The sequence below is a fragment of the Gracilinanus agilis genome, chromosome 1 (assembly GCF_016433145.1).
Source record: "Gracilinanus agilis isolate LMUSP501 chromosome 1, AgileGrace, whole genome shotgun sequence".
NCBI classification, from domain to species: Eukaryota; Metazoa; Chordata; class Mammalia; order Didelphimorphia; family Didelphidae; genus Gracilinanus; species Gracilinanus agilis.
The window spans coordinates 141,664,628-141,682,909 of record NC_058130.1 but is presented as its reverse complement, the minus strand read 5'-3'; the positions used below and the strand labels follow the sequence as shown (position 1 = coordinate 141,682,909).

At 41.6% G+C, this 18,282-nt stretch overlaps 2 protein-coding genes across 2 annotated transcripts in view; both read right to left on the bottom strand.

Annotated features, from left to right (window-relative positions):
• Positions 1-2,022: 2,022 nt before the first annotated feature.
• On the bottom strand, positions 2,023-11,568 carry MRPL28 (mitochondrial ribosomal protein L28). Its single transcript, XM_044657142.1, has 6 exons — positions 11,534-11,568; positions 7,715-8,014; positions 6,403-6,555; positions 4,749-4,883; positions 4,076-4,162; positions 2,023-2,434 (listed from the first exon to the last, which is right to left on the bottom strand). Exons 2-6 carry the CDS (start codon positions 8,000-8,002, stop codon positions 2,336-2,338), a joined length of 762 nt encoding a protein of 253 aa, XP_044513077.1. The 5' UTR covers positions 8,003-8,014; positions 11,534-11,568; the 3' UTR covers positions 2,023-2,335.
• A 2,986-nt stretch (positions 11,569-14,554) lies between these two features.
• PGAP6 (post-glycosylphosphatidylinositol attachment to proteins 6) overlaps positions 14,555-18,282 on the bottom strand; it is a 34,175-nt gene continuing 30,447 nt past the window's right edge. Inside the window, exons 12-13 of the mRNA XM_044657611.1 lie at positions 17,581-17,697; positions 14,555-15,023 (exon numbers count right to left, since the gene is read on the bottom strand). Of these exons, the coding sequence (XP_044513546.1) occupies positions 14,727-15,023; positions 17,581-17,697 (414 nt within the window). The 3' untranslated portion in view covers positions 14,555-14,726. The remainder of the gene's footprint in view (positions 15,024-17,580; positions 17,698-18,282) is intronic.

Here is an 18,282-nt window from a genome sequence, read left to right as displayed (position 1 = left end):
CAGACTTGTTCAACTGAAGTTCACTTCTATCCTAGCTTCAGTGGCACTTCTGGGGCCTCAAAACTCTATGCAATTTTGGGAGGTTGTTCCTCAATTATCTAAAGGGCCGAATCCATGAGAGGAATGCTGTGGGAAGGGTCAGGCCAGGTCAAGTCAGGAATGGTCATGAAGAGGGCTGTGGTTTTGACGGCTGAAGCTTCCTATGCTGGCAGGCAACGGTGATTGTACATCATTCTCAGGCAGTTCCTCCCTCCACCAGCAAGGGAGTCTTACCTAGAAGCAGGGAACACTGCCAGCTTCTCCTACAGAGAACATCATTAGTTTGCTTTGGGGTCAAGGGTCAGAAGCAGGGAGCCTTTAAGCCCCAGAGCTTGGGCCACCTGTCACCATGCAATGCTGAGTGCATATAGAGCACAACATGAAAACAGCCAGAGGCTGTCTAGGACACAAGAGTACCTTTCTAAAGGAGAGACACAGGGCCAGCTGTGCTCATGAGTGGCTAATTAGAGATATCTCTTTCTCCTGCCTTTAGGCAAGAGATAATGAATCCATCTAAAGGGAAAAAGCCTGAGACTCACAGCAAGGGATGGAAAATACCTTTAACAAACTGACAGTTGGAAAGAGTAAGAGAGCATGATAACAGTTCATTTTTTTTATGGTGTTCTACAGAGCTCTCTTCACATTCTGATAGAGAAGTGGAAATATTGTTATCCCCATTTTAGAGATGAGGAAGCTGAGGCTGAGGTTCTGTGATGAATACAGAGTAACACAACCGGCCATGAGACAGTTTGATTTCAGTGTCCTTTCCACCATCCCACCTTACCTCCCTTAGAACGTTTTCCTAAATTTGGACCATTTCCAAATCAGATTAAGCTGCCTTTTATGTTTGTACCTGTTACCGATAAAGTGTTTTAGAGGACAGGGCCAAGGACAGGGCCTGCACTGAATATAAAAACTTTGGGAACCATTTCCCTAATCCCAGCTGATTAATTCTGGGGTAGAAAGTACTTTGATAGAAGAGGCACTAAAAATTTTGTGAGTTGGTATTATCACTAGCTTTAGTTTTCCAATTTACCTCAAAGGTAATGACTAAGGGTAAAAGCCAAACTCAAACAAAATCCTAAATCTCAGTATCAGAGCTCTAAACCCTATACAGCAAACTGGTTTGGGAGACCCAAGTTGTTGACATTTTTATCACCTTCTGTGTAACACCTTCTAGGCCTCCGCTCACAGCCTATGTATACAATAGAAACAAGAGCCAGATTCCAGAAACTACCCACAGATCTGTGAGAGCAAACTAGGTAATGCCCTCATAGTCTGTTTTGTGTATAAAGGAAAGCTGTCATCATGAACTAGGACAACCCTGGAGCACAAGTTCTGACTTGTTCCAAATAATCCAGATTGCTGAGAACCACTTCCCAATATCAGATACAGCTCCTGGAGTATATAGCGCTGGTCCTTACTATAACAAGATACTGACACAAGCAGTCTGGAAGGCAGCATCAACCTGAGATAATGGAAAACCATGGCTTAAGAGATCATAAGATCCTTATTCATAGGATCACAGATTTAGAAGTACAGAGGACCTCAAGAGACTATTCTATCCAGATCTCCTTATCCTGTACATGAGGAACTGAGGCCCAGAAAGGTTGTGACTTGCCCATGGTCACAATGATAATGACTAGCAGAACTATTCAAACCAGGCCCTTTGAGACTTAAAATCCAGATCTTTTTCCATTGCATGTTTTTGTCAAACTGAAGATTCTATAGTTTTTATAGAATTTTTAGAACACACACACACACACACAAAATTAAGAGGCCATCTACTTTGTGTGAAGGGGTTCCAAGAACTAGAAATATCTTCAAGAGCATCCATAGTATTTTGGTTTCATAACAAGAAACTACAAGGTATGTGACAAGTTGCAGATAGCGGTTCTATTGCACAAGCCTTCACTAGCTTCTAAATTCCTGGTAGGACTCTGGCATTGGTGTCGGTGGCTAAAGGAATGCACTGGCCAGTAACTGGATCCTTGGATGGGTTGTTTATTGTTCCTTTGAATAACTTGTCTCAGAGAAATAAAGGTGTCAAGTTCAAAGTATCAACAGGAGCTCAAGGTGCCCTGTGATTTGGAGCTGGTCTGTCACTCTGGTTACTGCCAGAGGCAGGCCAGGAGCTCTGCAGAGAACCCAGCAGCAGGGACTCAGGAAGTCTTCATCTATTCTGCTTCCCAAATCCCTGTGAAATAAGCAGCAGTGGGTTTGGCCTGGATAAGATGATGATGATAAGAAACAGAGGGTCTCTTAGTCAATCTGGTCTCTGGGAAGTTCTGGCTCACTAGGCTTTCTTTTGCATCACAGCTGGCTGAGAGAGTGCCTGCTCTTGAAGCTGCTGAATGAGTTCTTCCACATATACTTTGAACAGAGGGACAGGGTCCTGAAAAGGGAAGAAACAGTGGGTGAGGGTCTTGCAGATGTGGAAAATTAATATTGAACCAGGATGTTTTTGTGAAACAATTTTCCTTTTAGCCCCACCCAAGTATAGTCTGATTCTAAGGTCAGGCTGAAAGAGTTTCTCCCTCAGGCTAGGAAACTGGGTTGAGTCTTCCCTTTTGTTTAGATCTTAAAAGGATTAAGGGCAGGGCAGACCAGCTACGTGGAACCCCGGGATCGATCTGAAAGATTAAGGAAGAGAGCCAACTCTGCAGCCACTTTAGATCTACAGGCTGGGAGGAAAGGGTGTGCCAATGTTCTTCTATGAACAAAGACTAGTCTCTTCCAGTGATAAGGCAAAGTGGGAGGAGTTGAGGTGTCTTTAGTTCACCTCCTCAGTGGCTATTTATGAATCAGAGAATTCTTGGGATGTCCAGGGGAGGGACTTGAGTGATGAGTTCACAAGGGATATAAAAAGAGCTGCTGGAGTTTGCTCTCTTGGTATCTATTTGTATTATGGAGGGTATGAAAAGAAAACCACAGAATCAGTGCCAGTTTGGTATAGTTTCTCCTTATCCTCTTCTTCCATGCATTTGAACAAGCTCTCCTCTTATGCCTAAAAAGACAACTGGGAGCAATGCAGAGGGGGCAGGCCTGGGACTGAGAAGGTCTAGAGTTTAACACTTCGCTGTGTGGCTGGACAAATCTCTGAGGAACATCTCACTCAGTCTTAGTTTCCTTAACTATAAAATGACACTCTCTAACACAAAAAGTTGTTGGTAAGAAAGTAATTGCAATTCGCTATACAAAATAAATAAATCTTGAATGCTGACTCACTCAGCAGTCATTCAAATTCATTATTAAATGCCTTCTACCTGCCAGATTATTCCATGAAGCCTTCCTTGATCCCTTCAACTGAAAATGATCCATTGCTCTTTGAATCTCCTAGGCCATGTAGATCTCTTCCAATATATCTAATCATTTTGTAATTTCAACCACAATCATTTTGTGTACTTCTGAAACCTCTTACTCAACTAGAAATTCCTTGAGGAGAGGGACCTTGTCTTTTATCTTAGTATTTCAAGCACTTAGCACATGGCAGTATACATAGGAAAACTTAAGTGCTTTGATGTTCATATTATACATGGTTTAGGGGTCTGAGGATGGGATCCTTTGCTTTACACTATCTAGACTGTGCATTTTGTATAGCTTTATCTTTTTGCCCATTATAAATAAGCTTGCTAAATTGATGTCTGAGTGGGTTGAGGGATGAGAAGGGTGGCCACAACAAAAGGATAAAGGGGAGTTGCAGCTATGAGTCTAGAGTACATCAAAGCCAATTCTTGAGAGTTGACAAAAGCAACAGAAAAAGGAGAAAGACTCAAAACAGGACACAAGACTTGGTCTGTTCCTGTTCCTTACCCAGAGCTGATATAGTTTTTTCATAGCTTCATGCCCATCATTCTAGCCTGTCATCTTGAGAGGATGATGTCTGATGCCTCTTTACTGTTTAACAGGCCCTCTTGTCCTCTCACAAGTCAGTTTTCTTAGGTCAGATCTAAATAGCCTGGAACACCAGTTAAGGTATCAGACAAACAATGGATGCTGCTCTTGGCCCTTGAAAGACCCTGTTCTTGATACTCACTTTTTTTTCCAGGAGCCTCTGTTTTTCCACTGCTTCCTCTAATGTCAGTCCGACCCATTCAGCCTCATCTTCTGGGATCACAAACTCCTAGGGTGTTAAAAAAAAAAAAGAAAAAGAAAAAAGGGGAAACAGGGAGAATGATCCTAAGATCTTGTGAGGTAGTGGTAATAATAATAATAATAATAAAAATGATAGCTAACATTTGAATTAGTACTTTAAGGTTTGGAAAATGATTCACAAACAAAGCTGAAAGAATACCAGGTTAAGGCATCAGAAGACCCAGTCTGAATCTCAGTCCTGTCATTACCAAGTTGGGTTACCTTACAAGTTTTCTTTTTAATTTGTAAAATGGTGATAAAAATAGTCATTCTACCTACCTCAGAGCCCATCACGAGGCAAGCATTTTATAAACTGTCAAGTGCCTGCATGTGCTTCATAATTTACATTTGTTGAACTGAATATAATTGTGTATACACACATACATAATTAATAAGTTTAGTGGAACAGCCAATTGTGCCAGAGGTAGTAGTCAGAATCAGAGGGAACATCCATTTGAAGAAGAGTAAAGGTGGTCTCAGGCAGATAATCCAGATCTCAGCCTGAATAAACCATGGATGAGTTAACTCAAAATGGATGTTCAGAATTTGGCCAAAAAATCAGTTTGGCTACTCACCTTGTACTTGTTATAAATAGCTTCTCTCTTTTCTGGATCATCTGGGTGGAGCTGAGGGTCCCTCCGGGCAAGACGCAATAGCATTCCTCTTTTCAAGTCCATCCCAAACTTAGAGCACAGATCCACTTTTGGAGTCTGAAGGTAAAGTCACACACATAAATTAAGCACAGATCATGTAACTGAATTTGGTTTTTCAATAATTTTCTGGAATGCAAATGAAACCCATCATCACAGAGCCTTTGATAGGTATCTATATCTGTCAGGTCACATCCAGATCTGGTTCAGCCCTCCCATTCTCTAACATGGATAGTCAGGATCTCTTACAGACTAGATGGGGGCCTACTTCACTTTTTCTTAGGGGAAAAATAGGTAAAAGAAAGCAGTGCTGAGGCCTAAAGGGATTGGACAAATAGCTGTTATTCTATTTCAGGCCTCCTTAAACTTTTGGGTTAATCAAAAGGCTTTTCAGACCACTATCCACATCTCCCATTTCCATACACAAAGACACATATAAATGTTTGCCAGAGTAAAACAGAATTATTTTGATTATATTAAAGTATACAAATTTGTTTTTGAGTACAGGTTCATATCAGTAATGGAAAACACCTTTAAATAAAATGGACATTCTTTGGAGTGACTTTCATCACATATTAGTCAATGGATCACAAAGGGAGCTCTGGACCATTTTCAGAAAATAAAAGAATTTCAGAATGACCTCAATGGTTATCTATATTTGTCAAAAACTCCTTATACCATATCGTAGGATCTGAACACATTGTTATCCACATTCCATTTTAAGCTCTCTAGTGATAGAAGAGTCACCACTACCCACGGCAGGTCCAGTGCAATCTCTTTTGGGATTGTGTGGATTATTTGGAAGTTCTTCCTTATATCAGGTTATAATCTGATTCTCTGTAGCAATGTCTTAATTCTGTCCTCTGAGGAAGCTAAGCACAACAAGTTTAATTTTTCTTTGTCTGAACCTGTGATTTCATTTGTGTATGTGATTTTCATTTTCTCCCCATGAGAAAATCCTTTATCAATGAATATCAGAAACCATTCTGTAATTTATCATCTTATTAGTTGTCAGGGTCACTGAGAGAGTCAATGATTTGCCAATAATAATCACACAGAGGCAGGATTTAAACACAAGTTATCCTGCCAAGGGTGATAATCTAATCCAGTTTTCACATGACTACCCAAAGGATTATAGGATTTTAAGATATAGAGCTCAAATAGTTGAAGATAATTATAATGTGTTACTCTTTTCATACATTGTTCCCGTTCCCCATTAAGTATCTTCTTTGCCAAGCTAAACACAGTTCTTTCACTTTAAATTGGTCCCCATGTTGTTACATAGCTTCCTAGTTCTCCCATTATCCAGGGTATATTCATTTGTCAACACCCTTTCTAAAATGTGAACTGAACATTGGAATACAGAGTGGACACTGAGAGTTTCATTCCCCAAAATACCGTAAAGGAAACGAAACCATAAATCCCTAGTTTAATGTCAAGTGCCAGCTGTGGCCACCAACCTATCTGAAGAGTAAGCCCAGGCAGAATAAAGCTGACCCATTTCTAGTTTTGATCCTGACCCCAAAATAAAACTTGGCTTTTCTTTTCTTTTTCCCTCTCCATAGTCTTGGGGCCTCACCTTGAGAATATAGAAATCAAATCCATAGGCTTCATCAATTAGATCCAGAGTTCTCATGGTAACCATTGTTTTGAATGTCTTGTCCAGGATCTCACTGTAAAGCTCTCGTTCATAGAGATGGGGCTTCCACGTCTTTCTAATACGTTTTGAGAGCTAAAGGCAGAAAAAAGTTTCTAAGAGTAAGCAAACTTCTTACATAATCACCAATGCTCTTCCTGCATGAGAAGCAACATCTCACTCCACAATTGGCAATACACACGGATTTGGTATTTCTTCCTTGCTTCAGTTGAGTTGCCCACCCCTGGACTCACTTGCCCCATCTAGTTCAAGGTTTGCTGCTTCTTCTCTTTTCCTATCTCATGTGTAGTTTTGTCATCCCTCCTGTTCTTTTGGTTCAAGGGGAAAGCCTCAATAGGGCACCAAATACACAAAAGCTTTGTAGGTTTGTCAGAGGTCAGGACCTTGGGATATGAGAACCCTATCTGAAACAAGTTATGAATATTTAGTATATTTATTTAGAGGGCCAATTTTTAAATAGTTACCCTGAAAGTTATACTATATTAAGTGGGGCCCATTTTATTAAACTATCTATGTTGTCAGCACACTTAGCTGTTCTCTTTGTATTCTATATCCCTCTACAATATGGTCCTGATCTACCTGGTTCAACCCTTGCCATTTTCATCCCCATTCATATCTTGAACTCCTGGTTAGCTCGGCATCAGTCAGTCCCACTTTGAATTCTTCTGGAGTTCTCAACCTTCTCCTAACACTAATGACCTTCTAAAAGTTCCACCTTACTAGAGACACATTAAACCCAGTGTTCATGGTTCACTGGTATTCACATTCCAAATAACTAAGCATGTGCAAAGACTGGGAGACTAAAGCCCATGTGATGTCAAAGGGTTCAGCTTGTGTATAAAAGTGCCAAAGGGGACAAGAAAAGTCAGGGACAGAGTGGGGATAGCTAACAGGAGGTGATCAGAGGAGACATTCCTTTTTACCATGTTATTATTGATTTAGCAACAACTAAAGGTAAGAAGATGTGCTTGGTAGAGCAAGGAGAAGGGAGGGCAGGTTTACTCTTCTCTACCAGGTCCTCCTCAAATCCAAGAACCTGCCACTACCAGGGGGAGAAAGGCTACCAGACTTTCACCCTCCCATTATAGAGGCATCTGTGATGCTAAGGAAGAAATGCTTGTTGTGAATTCAGAATATCTGAGTCCAAGTCCTCTTTCCATATTAGACTACCCTCATTAGCTTTGCCTCCTCCCCAAAACACACATAAAAACACCGTGCACATGGACATATGTACCTTGTCATTGTTGGTGTATCTGTAACCTCTGATCCAGCCCTCACCACCCCAGAGTCCCCGCTGGGATTCAGGGGGAAAGTATAGTGGGATGGGAACGTCCTGGACAAGCTCACGTTGTCCATTCTTTGGGTTTATCTTGTACTTGACCCCATGAGGTTTATAATGGACTGCAGTAGGAGTCTCTTCTTTCTTCAGTGCCTTGAGGTAGTGTTCAGGCAAGCGAGAGTAAATCCCCTGCCTCAGCTTCAAGGTATTCCACAGTTTAGGAGGGTATTTGTGCAGTGGCATTATGGGGAGTTACTGTGAAAGAAAAATGCCCCAAATTATTTCTGGTATCATCATTCACATCACTAGTTATAACATTGTAGGACTTAGAGTTAGAAAGAACTCCAGAGATCAACTAGTCCAAAAGTTCTCATTGTAGGGTCTATAGATATCTAAGAAGCTTCGAGACAATTTTTTGGGGGAGGAGTAGTATCTATGAACTTGACACTTTTATTTTCATTAACATCTAACTGAAATTTATAATTTCTTTCAATTATGATAATAATCAATAATAAAACATTATTCTGAGAAGGGATTCATGGCACCAAAAAGGTTAAGAACCCTTGATTTGGGTGGCAGCTGGGTGGCTCAGTGGATTGAGAGCCAGGCCAAGAGACAGGAGGTCTAGGTTCAAATCTGACCTCAGATACTTCCCAGCTGTATGACCCTGGGCAACTTTACCCCCATTGCCTAGCCCTTACCACTCTTCTGCCTTGGAACCAATACACAGTATTGATTCTAAGACAGAAGGTAAGGGTTAAAAAAAAAAAAAAAAAAAGAAAGAACCTCTGATCTAATATATCTCCTCCTTTATAGTTAAAGAAACTAAGGTCCAGAAATGATAAAGCGACTTTCCCAGAGTAACCCGAATAACAAGTGTTGGGGCTAGTATATAAACCTGTCTCTTTCTCTTTCTTTTTAAACCCCTTGACCTTCTGTCTTAGAATTGATTCTAAGTATTAGTTCCAAGACAGAAGAGTGATAAGGGCTAGGCAACTGGGAGTAAGTGACTTGTCCAGGGTCATACAGATAGGCCAAATAAGAACCCAGGTCCTCCCATCTCCTGGACTGGCTTTCTATTCATTGAGCCACCTTGTCTTTCTTAACCTAAAATCCTGTACTCTTTCCATAATATCAATCTGCTTTATTATACATTTTAACCAGTTTAAAAAACAAAACAAAACAAACCAAAACAAAACAACTAGGGTTAACAATGACCTGGTAAAGAGCATAATAGGAACCAGACACTCAAGTTTGGGTAATATCCCTCTCCTGCTAACAGATGTCCAATTACTCTCTATCAAATGAAAGAATAAAGACTGAAATTTTTAGTTTGGTCCTTAAAGCTTTCCACAATCTGGCCTCTATATATTTCACTGTATAAATTTGGGCAAATTATACCCCCTCTCTGGCCCCATTTTTCAGCCTACTGCTTTTCCCCCTATAAAGTGAATGGCTTAGAGCAGGTGACCTCTAAGGTTCTTTCCAGGGCTGACATTCTACTTTTATGTTTCAAGGTCCCTTTCTAGTTTTGTCATTTTGTAAACTTTCTTACTCTACTGCATACAACTAGTTTATAACAGTGCTCCAAAATTCTCTGCCTCTTGAAGAGGCCTTGAGCTTTATTTAACAGGTGACATTCTCCCTTATCTATCATTGGAAGGCAATCATATAATTCACAGTTGAGTGGTCACATTACCATTCAGTTTTTCCAACTATAAAATGGAAACTGTAACCATTGTCTCCTATGCCTCTCAAAGGTGTAATGAACAGGAAAGACCACAAATATAAATTCAAAAGTAAAAGTGCATTAAACTATTGTTGGGGGAAGGGGGAAGTCTAGCACTTATATTTATTTATTTTTATTATGGGATGGGAGAAGCAAAATACTAGCTAGGGAAAGGGAAGAGTATAATCTACTACAGTGATTCCCAAAGTGGGCAGCACTGTCCCCTGGTGGGTGCTGCAGGGATCCAAGGGCACGGTGATGGCCACAGGTGCATTTATCTTTCCTATTAATTGCTATTAAAATTTTTAAAAATTAATTTCCAGGGGATGCTAAGTAATATTTTTTCTGGAAAGGGGGCGGTAGGCCAAAAAAGTTTGGGAACCACTGATCTACTACCACTAAGGCCATAATACAAAAATATCAGTTAGAAGAGATCTTATAGATCTTTCATTTTTAAGAATAGGTTTACCAGTAGAATTGCTTGTTGGTTGTGGGAGGAGGGTGGGAGGAAGGGAGGGAAAGAACATGATTCATGTAACCATGGAAAAAATTATAAATTAATTAACTAAAAAATAATTCATAAAAAGAACAGGTTTATAGGGAAGTAATGAACTAGAGCTAGAAAGAACTATCTAATTTATGCCTTTGGAAATCTTCATCTACTAGTTTAATTCTACCTTAAAGGTTATTCTACCTTATTTAGGGTGATATTAGTTTAAAGAAGCCAGAGGACGGATATAACTCTTTTAAACAGCTGTCAAGTGAAAGAGGAATTCCATTTGTCCTATCTACCAAAAGCAGAACTGGTCAGGGAAGGGGAGGCTTAAGAGGCAGATTTTGACCTAACATCAAAAAGAACTTCCTAACAATAATAGCTGTGTCCAATCCAGAATGGCTTGTAAGTTGGACTTAGTGTCTAGAAATCTAAGTATATATCCTGCTTCAGATACTTCCTACCTGAGTGACCCTGACAAAACCAGTTCGAACATCTTTGGGATTGAGTTTCCTTTTCTGTAAAATGAAAGGTTCAAGGATCCTTCTAACTATTTATGGTTCTATGAAGGGTTGGAAGAAAAGCTAAAGTTCATTGATTTCTAGCCTAGTGCTCATAGGCCTCTTGGAAAGAGAAGGGAAAAGGGCAGCTAGGTGGCCCAGTGGAGATAGAACCAGACCTGGAGATGGGAGTCCTGAGTTCAAATCTAACCTCAGACACTTCATTGCCCTGTGTACTTGTGCAATTCACTTAACCCTAGTTGCCTAGGCCTTACCACTCCTCTGCCTTGGAACAGATACCTAGTATTGATTCTGTTTGGTAGTGGTGTAGTATAGTGGAAGAGAAAGAACACTGGCTCAGAAGACCTGGGTTTTAATGTGAGCCCATTTTTCTTTATCAAGTCACTTACTCTATGCTATCCTTACCTATAAAAAGGAGAGGGGAGGTTAGATGCTTTCTAAGGTATAAGCATCCCTAAAAGATGGCCTCCTAAAAAGACAACCCATTCCAACGCGGGACACAGCTCTGATTGTTGGGGAGTTCTTTTTCTAATGTTGGGACAAAATCGGTCTCCGAAGTGCCCCACTTCTCTGCCGCCCTCGTTATGCCTCTGGGGGCCAACAGGAGAAGTGGAATCCTTTCAAATACGTCTCTTCTAAGTCTTCTTTTCCCTAGAAGTTCCCTCCCGGCCATGATCTCGAGGGCCCTCCTCATGCTGGGAGTCCCTATCCCGACAGCCTGCAGAAAGGTGTCGCTGATTCTCGGAGCTTTAGGGGTGCTCAAGAGGCCATCGAGGTCAACTTGAACCTGGAAAGTAAGCGCCCTCTACAACATATAATATTTAAAGGCTTCTGATGATGGGAGGCTTCAGGACCTTAGCGCGGTTCTCCTCCATCCCCTTCCCCTCACTCCCCGGCCCTCCCAGGACCACCCGGCTTCTTCAGCTCTGGACTGCCTTCACTTAGACTTCGAAGCGAGAAAGCAGAAGCCAAGGAAACCTCCTCCGACCCCCGCCCCCCACAAGGGACACCCCCTAACACACCAAACTTACAAGTGCCCGCGGCCCCGGCGGAAGCGGAAGTTGAAGCCGGTGTCCCCTCCCTCCTCGCTCTGACAGGATAGGGGATCTATCCATCACCGCCGCTAGATCACGTGAGAAATCCGTATGTATCGGAGAACGGAGCGGAGGGCGGAGGGGGGGCGGAGCACCAAGAAGGGGCTGGGAAGATCCTTTTACGGTGGGTAAGGATGGAAGCTGATTCAGGAGACGAGAATGAAGCTGCAGCAGGCTCAATAGCTGACCCCTCAAGCCCCAGGCTCTTGGTTCAGCTTCAGCTGTCTTTCGTGTGGCATCCATTCCCTCCCCGGGGTGGATGGAGGTGCTACGCGCTCTCCATTCACGCACACATACCCCGGCCCCGCTCCCTCTCCATCCTTCCCCATGGGAGTCAGGTCACACTGGTGTGTTTTAAGAAGTTCCAGGCCAGATCTAGCCTGGCCAATCGAGGTCATTTTTATTGAACTGTTAGTGTCTGAATCTTCGCTATTCCCAAATCTAATGACTTTTTCCCAGTTCTTAATCCAGTCTGACCTACATTTGACAATGTTGACCATACCCCTTTCTAAGGACTCTTCTCCATTGGGTTTCAGAGACTCCATGCTCTCTCTGCTGCTTCTCCTTTTTCTCCTTTATGATTCTTATATCACCACCTGAACACAGGCAGGATGTCTAACTTTGAGGGAGATTAACAACAAAAGGGGACAAGCACTGCCCTGGTCCCCTTGCTACACTTTAAAAAAATAAAAATGGGGGCAGCTGGGTAGCTCAGTGGATTGAGAGTCAGGCCTAGAGATGGAAGGTCCTAGGTTCAAATCCGGCCTCAGACACTTTCCAGCTGTGTGACCCTGGGCAAGTCACTTGACACCCCCCCCTCATTGACCACCCTTACCACTCTTCCACCTAGGAGTCAATAAACAGAAGTTAAGGGTTTAAAAAAATAAAAATGGCTTACCTTCCAACTTAGAATCAATACTGAGCGTATTGTTCCAAGGCAGAAGAGCAGTATGGGCTAGGTAATAAAGGTTAAGTGACTTGCTCAGGGTCTCACAGCTAGGAAGTATCTGAGGCCATATTTGAACCCAGGATCTCCTGTCTGTGCATCTGGTTTTCAATCCACTGAGCCACCTAGCTGCCCCACTCTTGTACACTTTTGACAATCTCAATCATGCTTATATGTTTTCATTTGGATATCCCATCCATTTCAAAAGGATATTGTATGCACAACTGTATTCAACGTGTCTAAAACAAAACTCAATGTTTTTAAAATGGACTCTAATTTTCCTATTTCTATTGAAAACACCACCATTTTCCAGTTACCCAAGTCTGCAATATAGAAATTATAGTCTTCTCTCTCCTTTACTTCATAGTCAGTTGTCAATTCATGTCAATTATACCGCTAGAAGTATATCATGTCAATTATATCATTTCTGGAATCCTTCCCTTTCTACGTACTTATAAGGCCTAATTGAGGCTCTCATCAACAACTATCACCTCTTACTTGGCTTTCCTTTCTTCCCTTTCCAACCCTAGCCTTAGAATGGCTGTCAAATGGATATTTCTAAAACACAGGTCTAATTTATCATTTCTCTGCTCAAAAATCTCAGTTGTCTAAGCTGAGGTCTGAATTTTAACCTAGATACAACAGAGATTTTTGAGCAGAGAAATGATAAATTAGACCTATGTTTTAGAAATATCCATTTGACAGCCATTCTAAGGGTCACTGATTCAGTCCAGCACCAGAACATTTCATAGTAGGAGAGAAATAAATATACAACTGAATGAACAAAGGAAGATTCCTGGGTGGACAAATGAATTAACTCTGGTCACAACCCCAGATATCCCTGAACCCAGCCTGAGTTCTATCATACCAGGATAGATTGATTCCTGATAGGATGACAATAGGGAGAGTAGACTAGACTAGACCTGTGATTTTGTTGCGATGGGGAACTTCCTCTAGTATTGTTAGGTGGAACCTTCTCTGTAACTTAAGACAGTTGCCTAGAGCACTGAGGTGTGCTCTAGAGTGATTTGTTCAGGGTTAAGGTGGAGGACTTGGGTCTGACATTCCTTCTAGACACTGAGGCTGGCTCTCTATCCATTACCCAGAATTGCCTCCATGCAGGATGACAGTGCTTAAGTAAATTCCCCATGGAGAATGTCACCTACAGCTCTCCCTACTGATTCCATTTCACAGACTTGTCGTTAGTTCCCTGAACAAAACTGAACAGCAGCTTTGATCTTAATTCCAGGTTGCTGGACACAATCCCAATGGTTCCAACATTCAGGATTCCCATAGTTTGCTTCCTTCACCTAGCCTGATGAATACAACTGCTTTTCCAGATAGAAGGCTCAGCAGCTTTTGGGAAATATGGGTAGTGGAGTCAGAGAGGATACAAGGGCAGGGCAAAAAAAGGACAACTCCACTAGAAAATAACCAGAATAAAGATTACAGTGAAACTACCAACATGACCCAATCCAAGGTGCTGACCCCGTCAGTCTCAGAGATAAGTTAAAGAGGGCATGAAATGGGGTAAGTTGGTTAGCATTCAGCCATGCAGCCCTGGACTGTGGTAGCTGGTGGCCGGGACTCTCCCTGTGGAATAGAGAACATGTATGTCCTGACTGTTTCTCAAAGAAGAGGCAAAAGCAGTTCTGACTCACCTTCATCTTTCTCTTCCCCTACTCTATTCTTTTCCTCCAGACCTGTCCCCAAACTTGCTGAATGCCTGCAATTTTGAGTTATGTACTTTAGTACAGTTTAACAGTTTAGGAAGCTAGAGACCTCCATGGGATTTCTTTGGATATCCCATCAAACCAAAAGTCTACCCTTGACCAGTCAGGAGGGCCAGAGGCTCTGGTTTTAAGCTGACTGTTATGCAGCTGTTTTGATGGCAAATACCCAGATCTGGATCCTCTAGGCCCCTCAAACAGAGACAGAGCTGGAATTCATGAACTGGACTTGGGAATAGGGGAAGAGAATAATATTTTTTCCCTTGGTAGAAATAGAAAAACTGTGCTCAGGATGATTTTATTTAAACAGAAATCAAATAGGAAGCATATCCCCTCCATTCTTGGAGGGAGAGGAAATGTGGGAGTTGCGGGATGAGTTGGAAGGCAGGAGGAATCAGCCTATCACTGGCAGTCCCTGCTGCAGAAGAACAGCTGGGCCACTGGCCAGGTAACTTCACGTCACCGCATAGAGTTCCTCCTGGGTGTTCTTACAGAGCTGGTAGCGGCAAGTGAGCTTTTGTGACCAGGCCCAGGGTTCTGTGTTCTTGTCACGTGGGGGTAGTAGGAAAGCCACGCTACTGGCCATCAGCACATGCCAGATGCTGTGTGTGTAGAAGTAGTTGTCATTGGTCCCCATGAAAGTATAGATGGCAATGGCCACAAATGCCAGAGAGATTCCAGGGAGGAGGTAGAAGGCCCATCGCTTCCATGATGTGGGATAGCAGTGATGTCGATGAATACATCTGTATACCTAAGCCATACAAGAAGAGATGCACATCTATTAATGATCAAAGATAAAGGGTTCTTGTTGCTTTGGCTGAAAAGAGATCTAGATCCTAGTGATGAACTTGTGTAACTGTAAGTCATTTTGGGCTTTCTTTGGCCTTATTTCTGTCGAATGAAGATTATTTGTTTGGCTACCATGTTCTGAGAAACAATTGGCAAAGCAAGGCAAGAAGCATTTATTAAACATTCAGATGGCAAAGACCTTTGAAAAGTACTATGTGGGATTATACAAATAGGGAAGGAGAGGAGATTGTGGGTCCTTTGCCTTAGAACTGGAGGGAACCAGGGACTTTATCCCCAACCCTACTTCCTAATCATGAAATGTCACTAAGCCTAATCCTGAGGACCAAATGCCAGAGTAAATAGGAAGAGACAATGGATTCTCTTCCAGCTTCAGGGAATGGCAAGAAGGTAGCTGGGAATAGTTGTTAGCAAATCCCTAAGGGAAACCTGGGTTATGGGGAATTATAGTATTATTACCTTATGTTAACCTTATAATTTACAAAGTGATTTTCACTCAACCTGTGAGGTAAATAATATAGTGATTATTCTTCCACATTTCACAGAGAAAACTAAGATTCAAATGTGGATCAACTAGCTGTTACATAGTCCAATATTATTTTCACTCTACCCAACTCATTCCTATCTTGGAGTGGAACTAAGGTGGTCACAAGACTATGCTCTTGAAGACTTGCCTTCTTCAGACAACTACTACTTGTCTATCTCATCTTTAGCCCAGGGCTGAACAATGTCAAATCAAAGGAGCTCCAGGCAGTTGACCAACCCTGGAGGCAGGCCAAGTGTATATATATTAGCAGCTTCTGTCTAGGCTCCAGGGGCATTCCGTCCCCCTTCAGATATAACTCTGGTTCTCTTCAGATCTCAAGTGAGTTGGATAATGTTCTCTGCAGCTAGTCATTCAATTGGTATGTAGGGAACCCTTCAGACTTTGAAAAACAGTTTCTTAGTCAGCTCTGAAACTGGGGAATTCTAACCAGGGGAAATCTGTCTTCCATAAAAAAAATGACTCATTTAAGGCTCAGCTGTATTTAAATATTGGATCTACTTCAGTTAACTGCTCATTGTAAAGGCTTAAAAACAAAGATACACTTTTGGTCACAGCTCTCTATGGGATAACCCTTGGGCTCTGATCCATTACTACTCTCATGGTGAGGAGTTCCTTTGAGAGAAACTGATCTATAAAGAAATAGGTTTTCTTTGTGAACTAGTGGAAACTGGTGACAAACTTTTGTGTATTAGCTTGTCTTGCATCTAATAGGCACTTAATAGATGACTTCTAAATTAAACTAGAGGCCTTTAATGATCTGAAGAAAACAACAGACAACGCCAGGGCCTATTTTCTCATCTGTAAGATGGGATACTATTACTTACATGATCTATTATGTGAGTAAAGTACTTTGTAAACCCTAAAGAGAGAGCAAAAGAAATATCTATTTGTCCATCTATAAGCTACATATAAACAAGGATAGATTTCTTTTTAGTGGTCAGTCTGAGTTACAGCTCTAGTTCTAGACTTTGTTTTTCATAACTTCATAAGGCTGATTTCCAAAACCATCTGAATGTTTGTAGAATTCACCCTTACCTTGTAAACATTAAGTTTTGGCTAGACTTAAAAATAGCTAATAATAATTATTGATATAATAATAATGATGCTATAATATATTTTAAAAACTGCTATCATATAATAAAACAGCTAATAATAATAACAACTAATAATAATAATAACCTGGCACTCTTTATCTATTGTACCACCTAGTTGCACTATATAAATGTAGTGCAGCTAGATGGTACAATAGATAAAAGAGTGCTGGGCCTCATCTTCCAGAGTTCAAATCTGGCTTCATCACTTAACCCTGTTTGTCTCAGTTTCATCATCTGTAAAATGAACTGGAGAAGTATTTAAATAGCAAACTACTCTAGAATCTTTGCCAAGAAAACCCCAATTGAGGTTGCAAACAGCTGGACATGACTCAAAGTGACTGAATAACAACATTTATATAGTGTCTACTATATGCCAGGCACTCTGCTAAGCATTTTTCAGTTATCTCATTTGATTCTTACAACAATACTGGGAAGTAGGTGCTATTATCATTTCCATTTTACAGATGAGGAAACTGAGTCAAAACAGAGGCTAAATGATTTGCCCAGGTTACAGAACTAGAATGTATCTGAGGTTAAAATTGAACTCAGAACTTTCTGATTTCAGGTCCAGGGCTCTATTAACTTCCTCTTCAAACTGCTGACTTCTCTTATGGCTTGAGTTTGAGCAGGATGAGCAAATAAAGATTCTGGAGAGCAATGGAGATTTGGGGGGATATTTATGAAAAGAGTATGGTGAGCCATCAATCTACTCTAGTTGTTGAGACCCACAGAATTAAAGGAAGACTATAGGAAAAACATCTTCCACAAGACTAAGTAGCATAATCTGAGGTCTCAAAAAGGTGGAATTCCAAGGGCCGAGTTCTATTACAGGGTCCCAACTTTCCCCATGGGATCCTTACCCACATGGTGATCATGATAATGAGGGCACAGAGGCAGGGGCCCATCATGTTCCAGATGCCTCTCCGGTCCAGCTGCAGGGACATTGCAATGATCAGGGTCCCCAAGACAAAAAGCACCTAAAAGGGGAATGCCAACAGCCCATCAGGCATCAGTTCTAGCCTGTGAAGCAGCCTTCTCTGCTTGGCCCCAGCATTCAGATTCTAGTGTTGATCACTATTTCTTTATTTCTCCTATATGTAGTCCTCTTAGGAAATAAAATTTTTCCTTTGAGCCTAAATTTATAGTTGTTATAGTTATTCTTTTTTCCTTTTAGGGGGTCTCTGGACCTACAATAATTGTTTATATTGTTGGAATCTTCTTTGGTTTATTAATCTCTCCAGCTTTAGTTCCTGAATTAGGGCTCTGTACTAGGGCCAGGCTTTGCACCTTGCTGCACTTCCAGGTGAGGAATGGCAGACTGCTTGGTCTCACCCTGGATTCCTGTACCAACCTCTACCTCCCAGAGTTAGGCCCCCTGGATCATGAAGGTTCAGAGCACAGGTCCCTCAGGGCCCTCTATGGTACTACAGGACAAACTACTCAGAGTTTTCTCAGAGCCCTCGCACAGAGGCTATCCCACTCTAATCACTGCTATGTTGAAATGATTGATGCTGATTTCCCTGGGTTTTGGTTTTCAAGGTGCCTATTGTGAGAAACCCTCC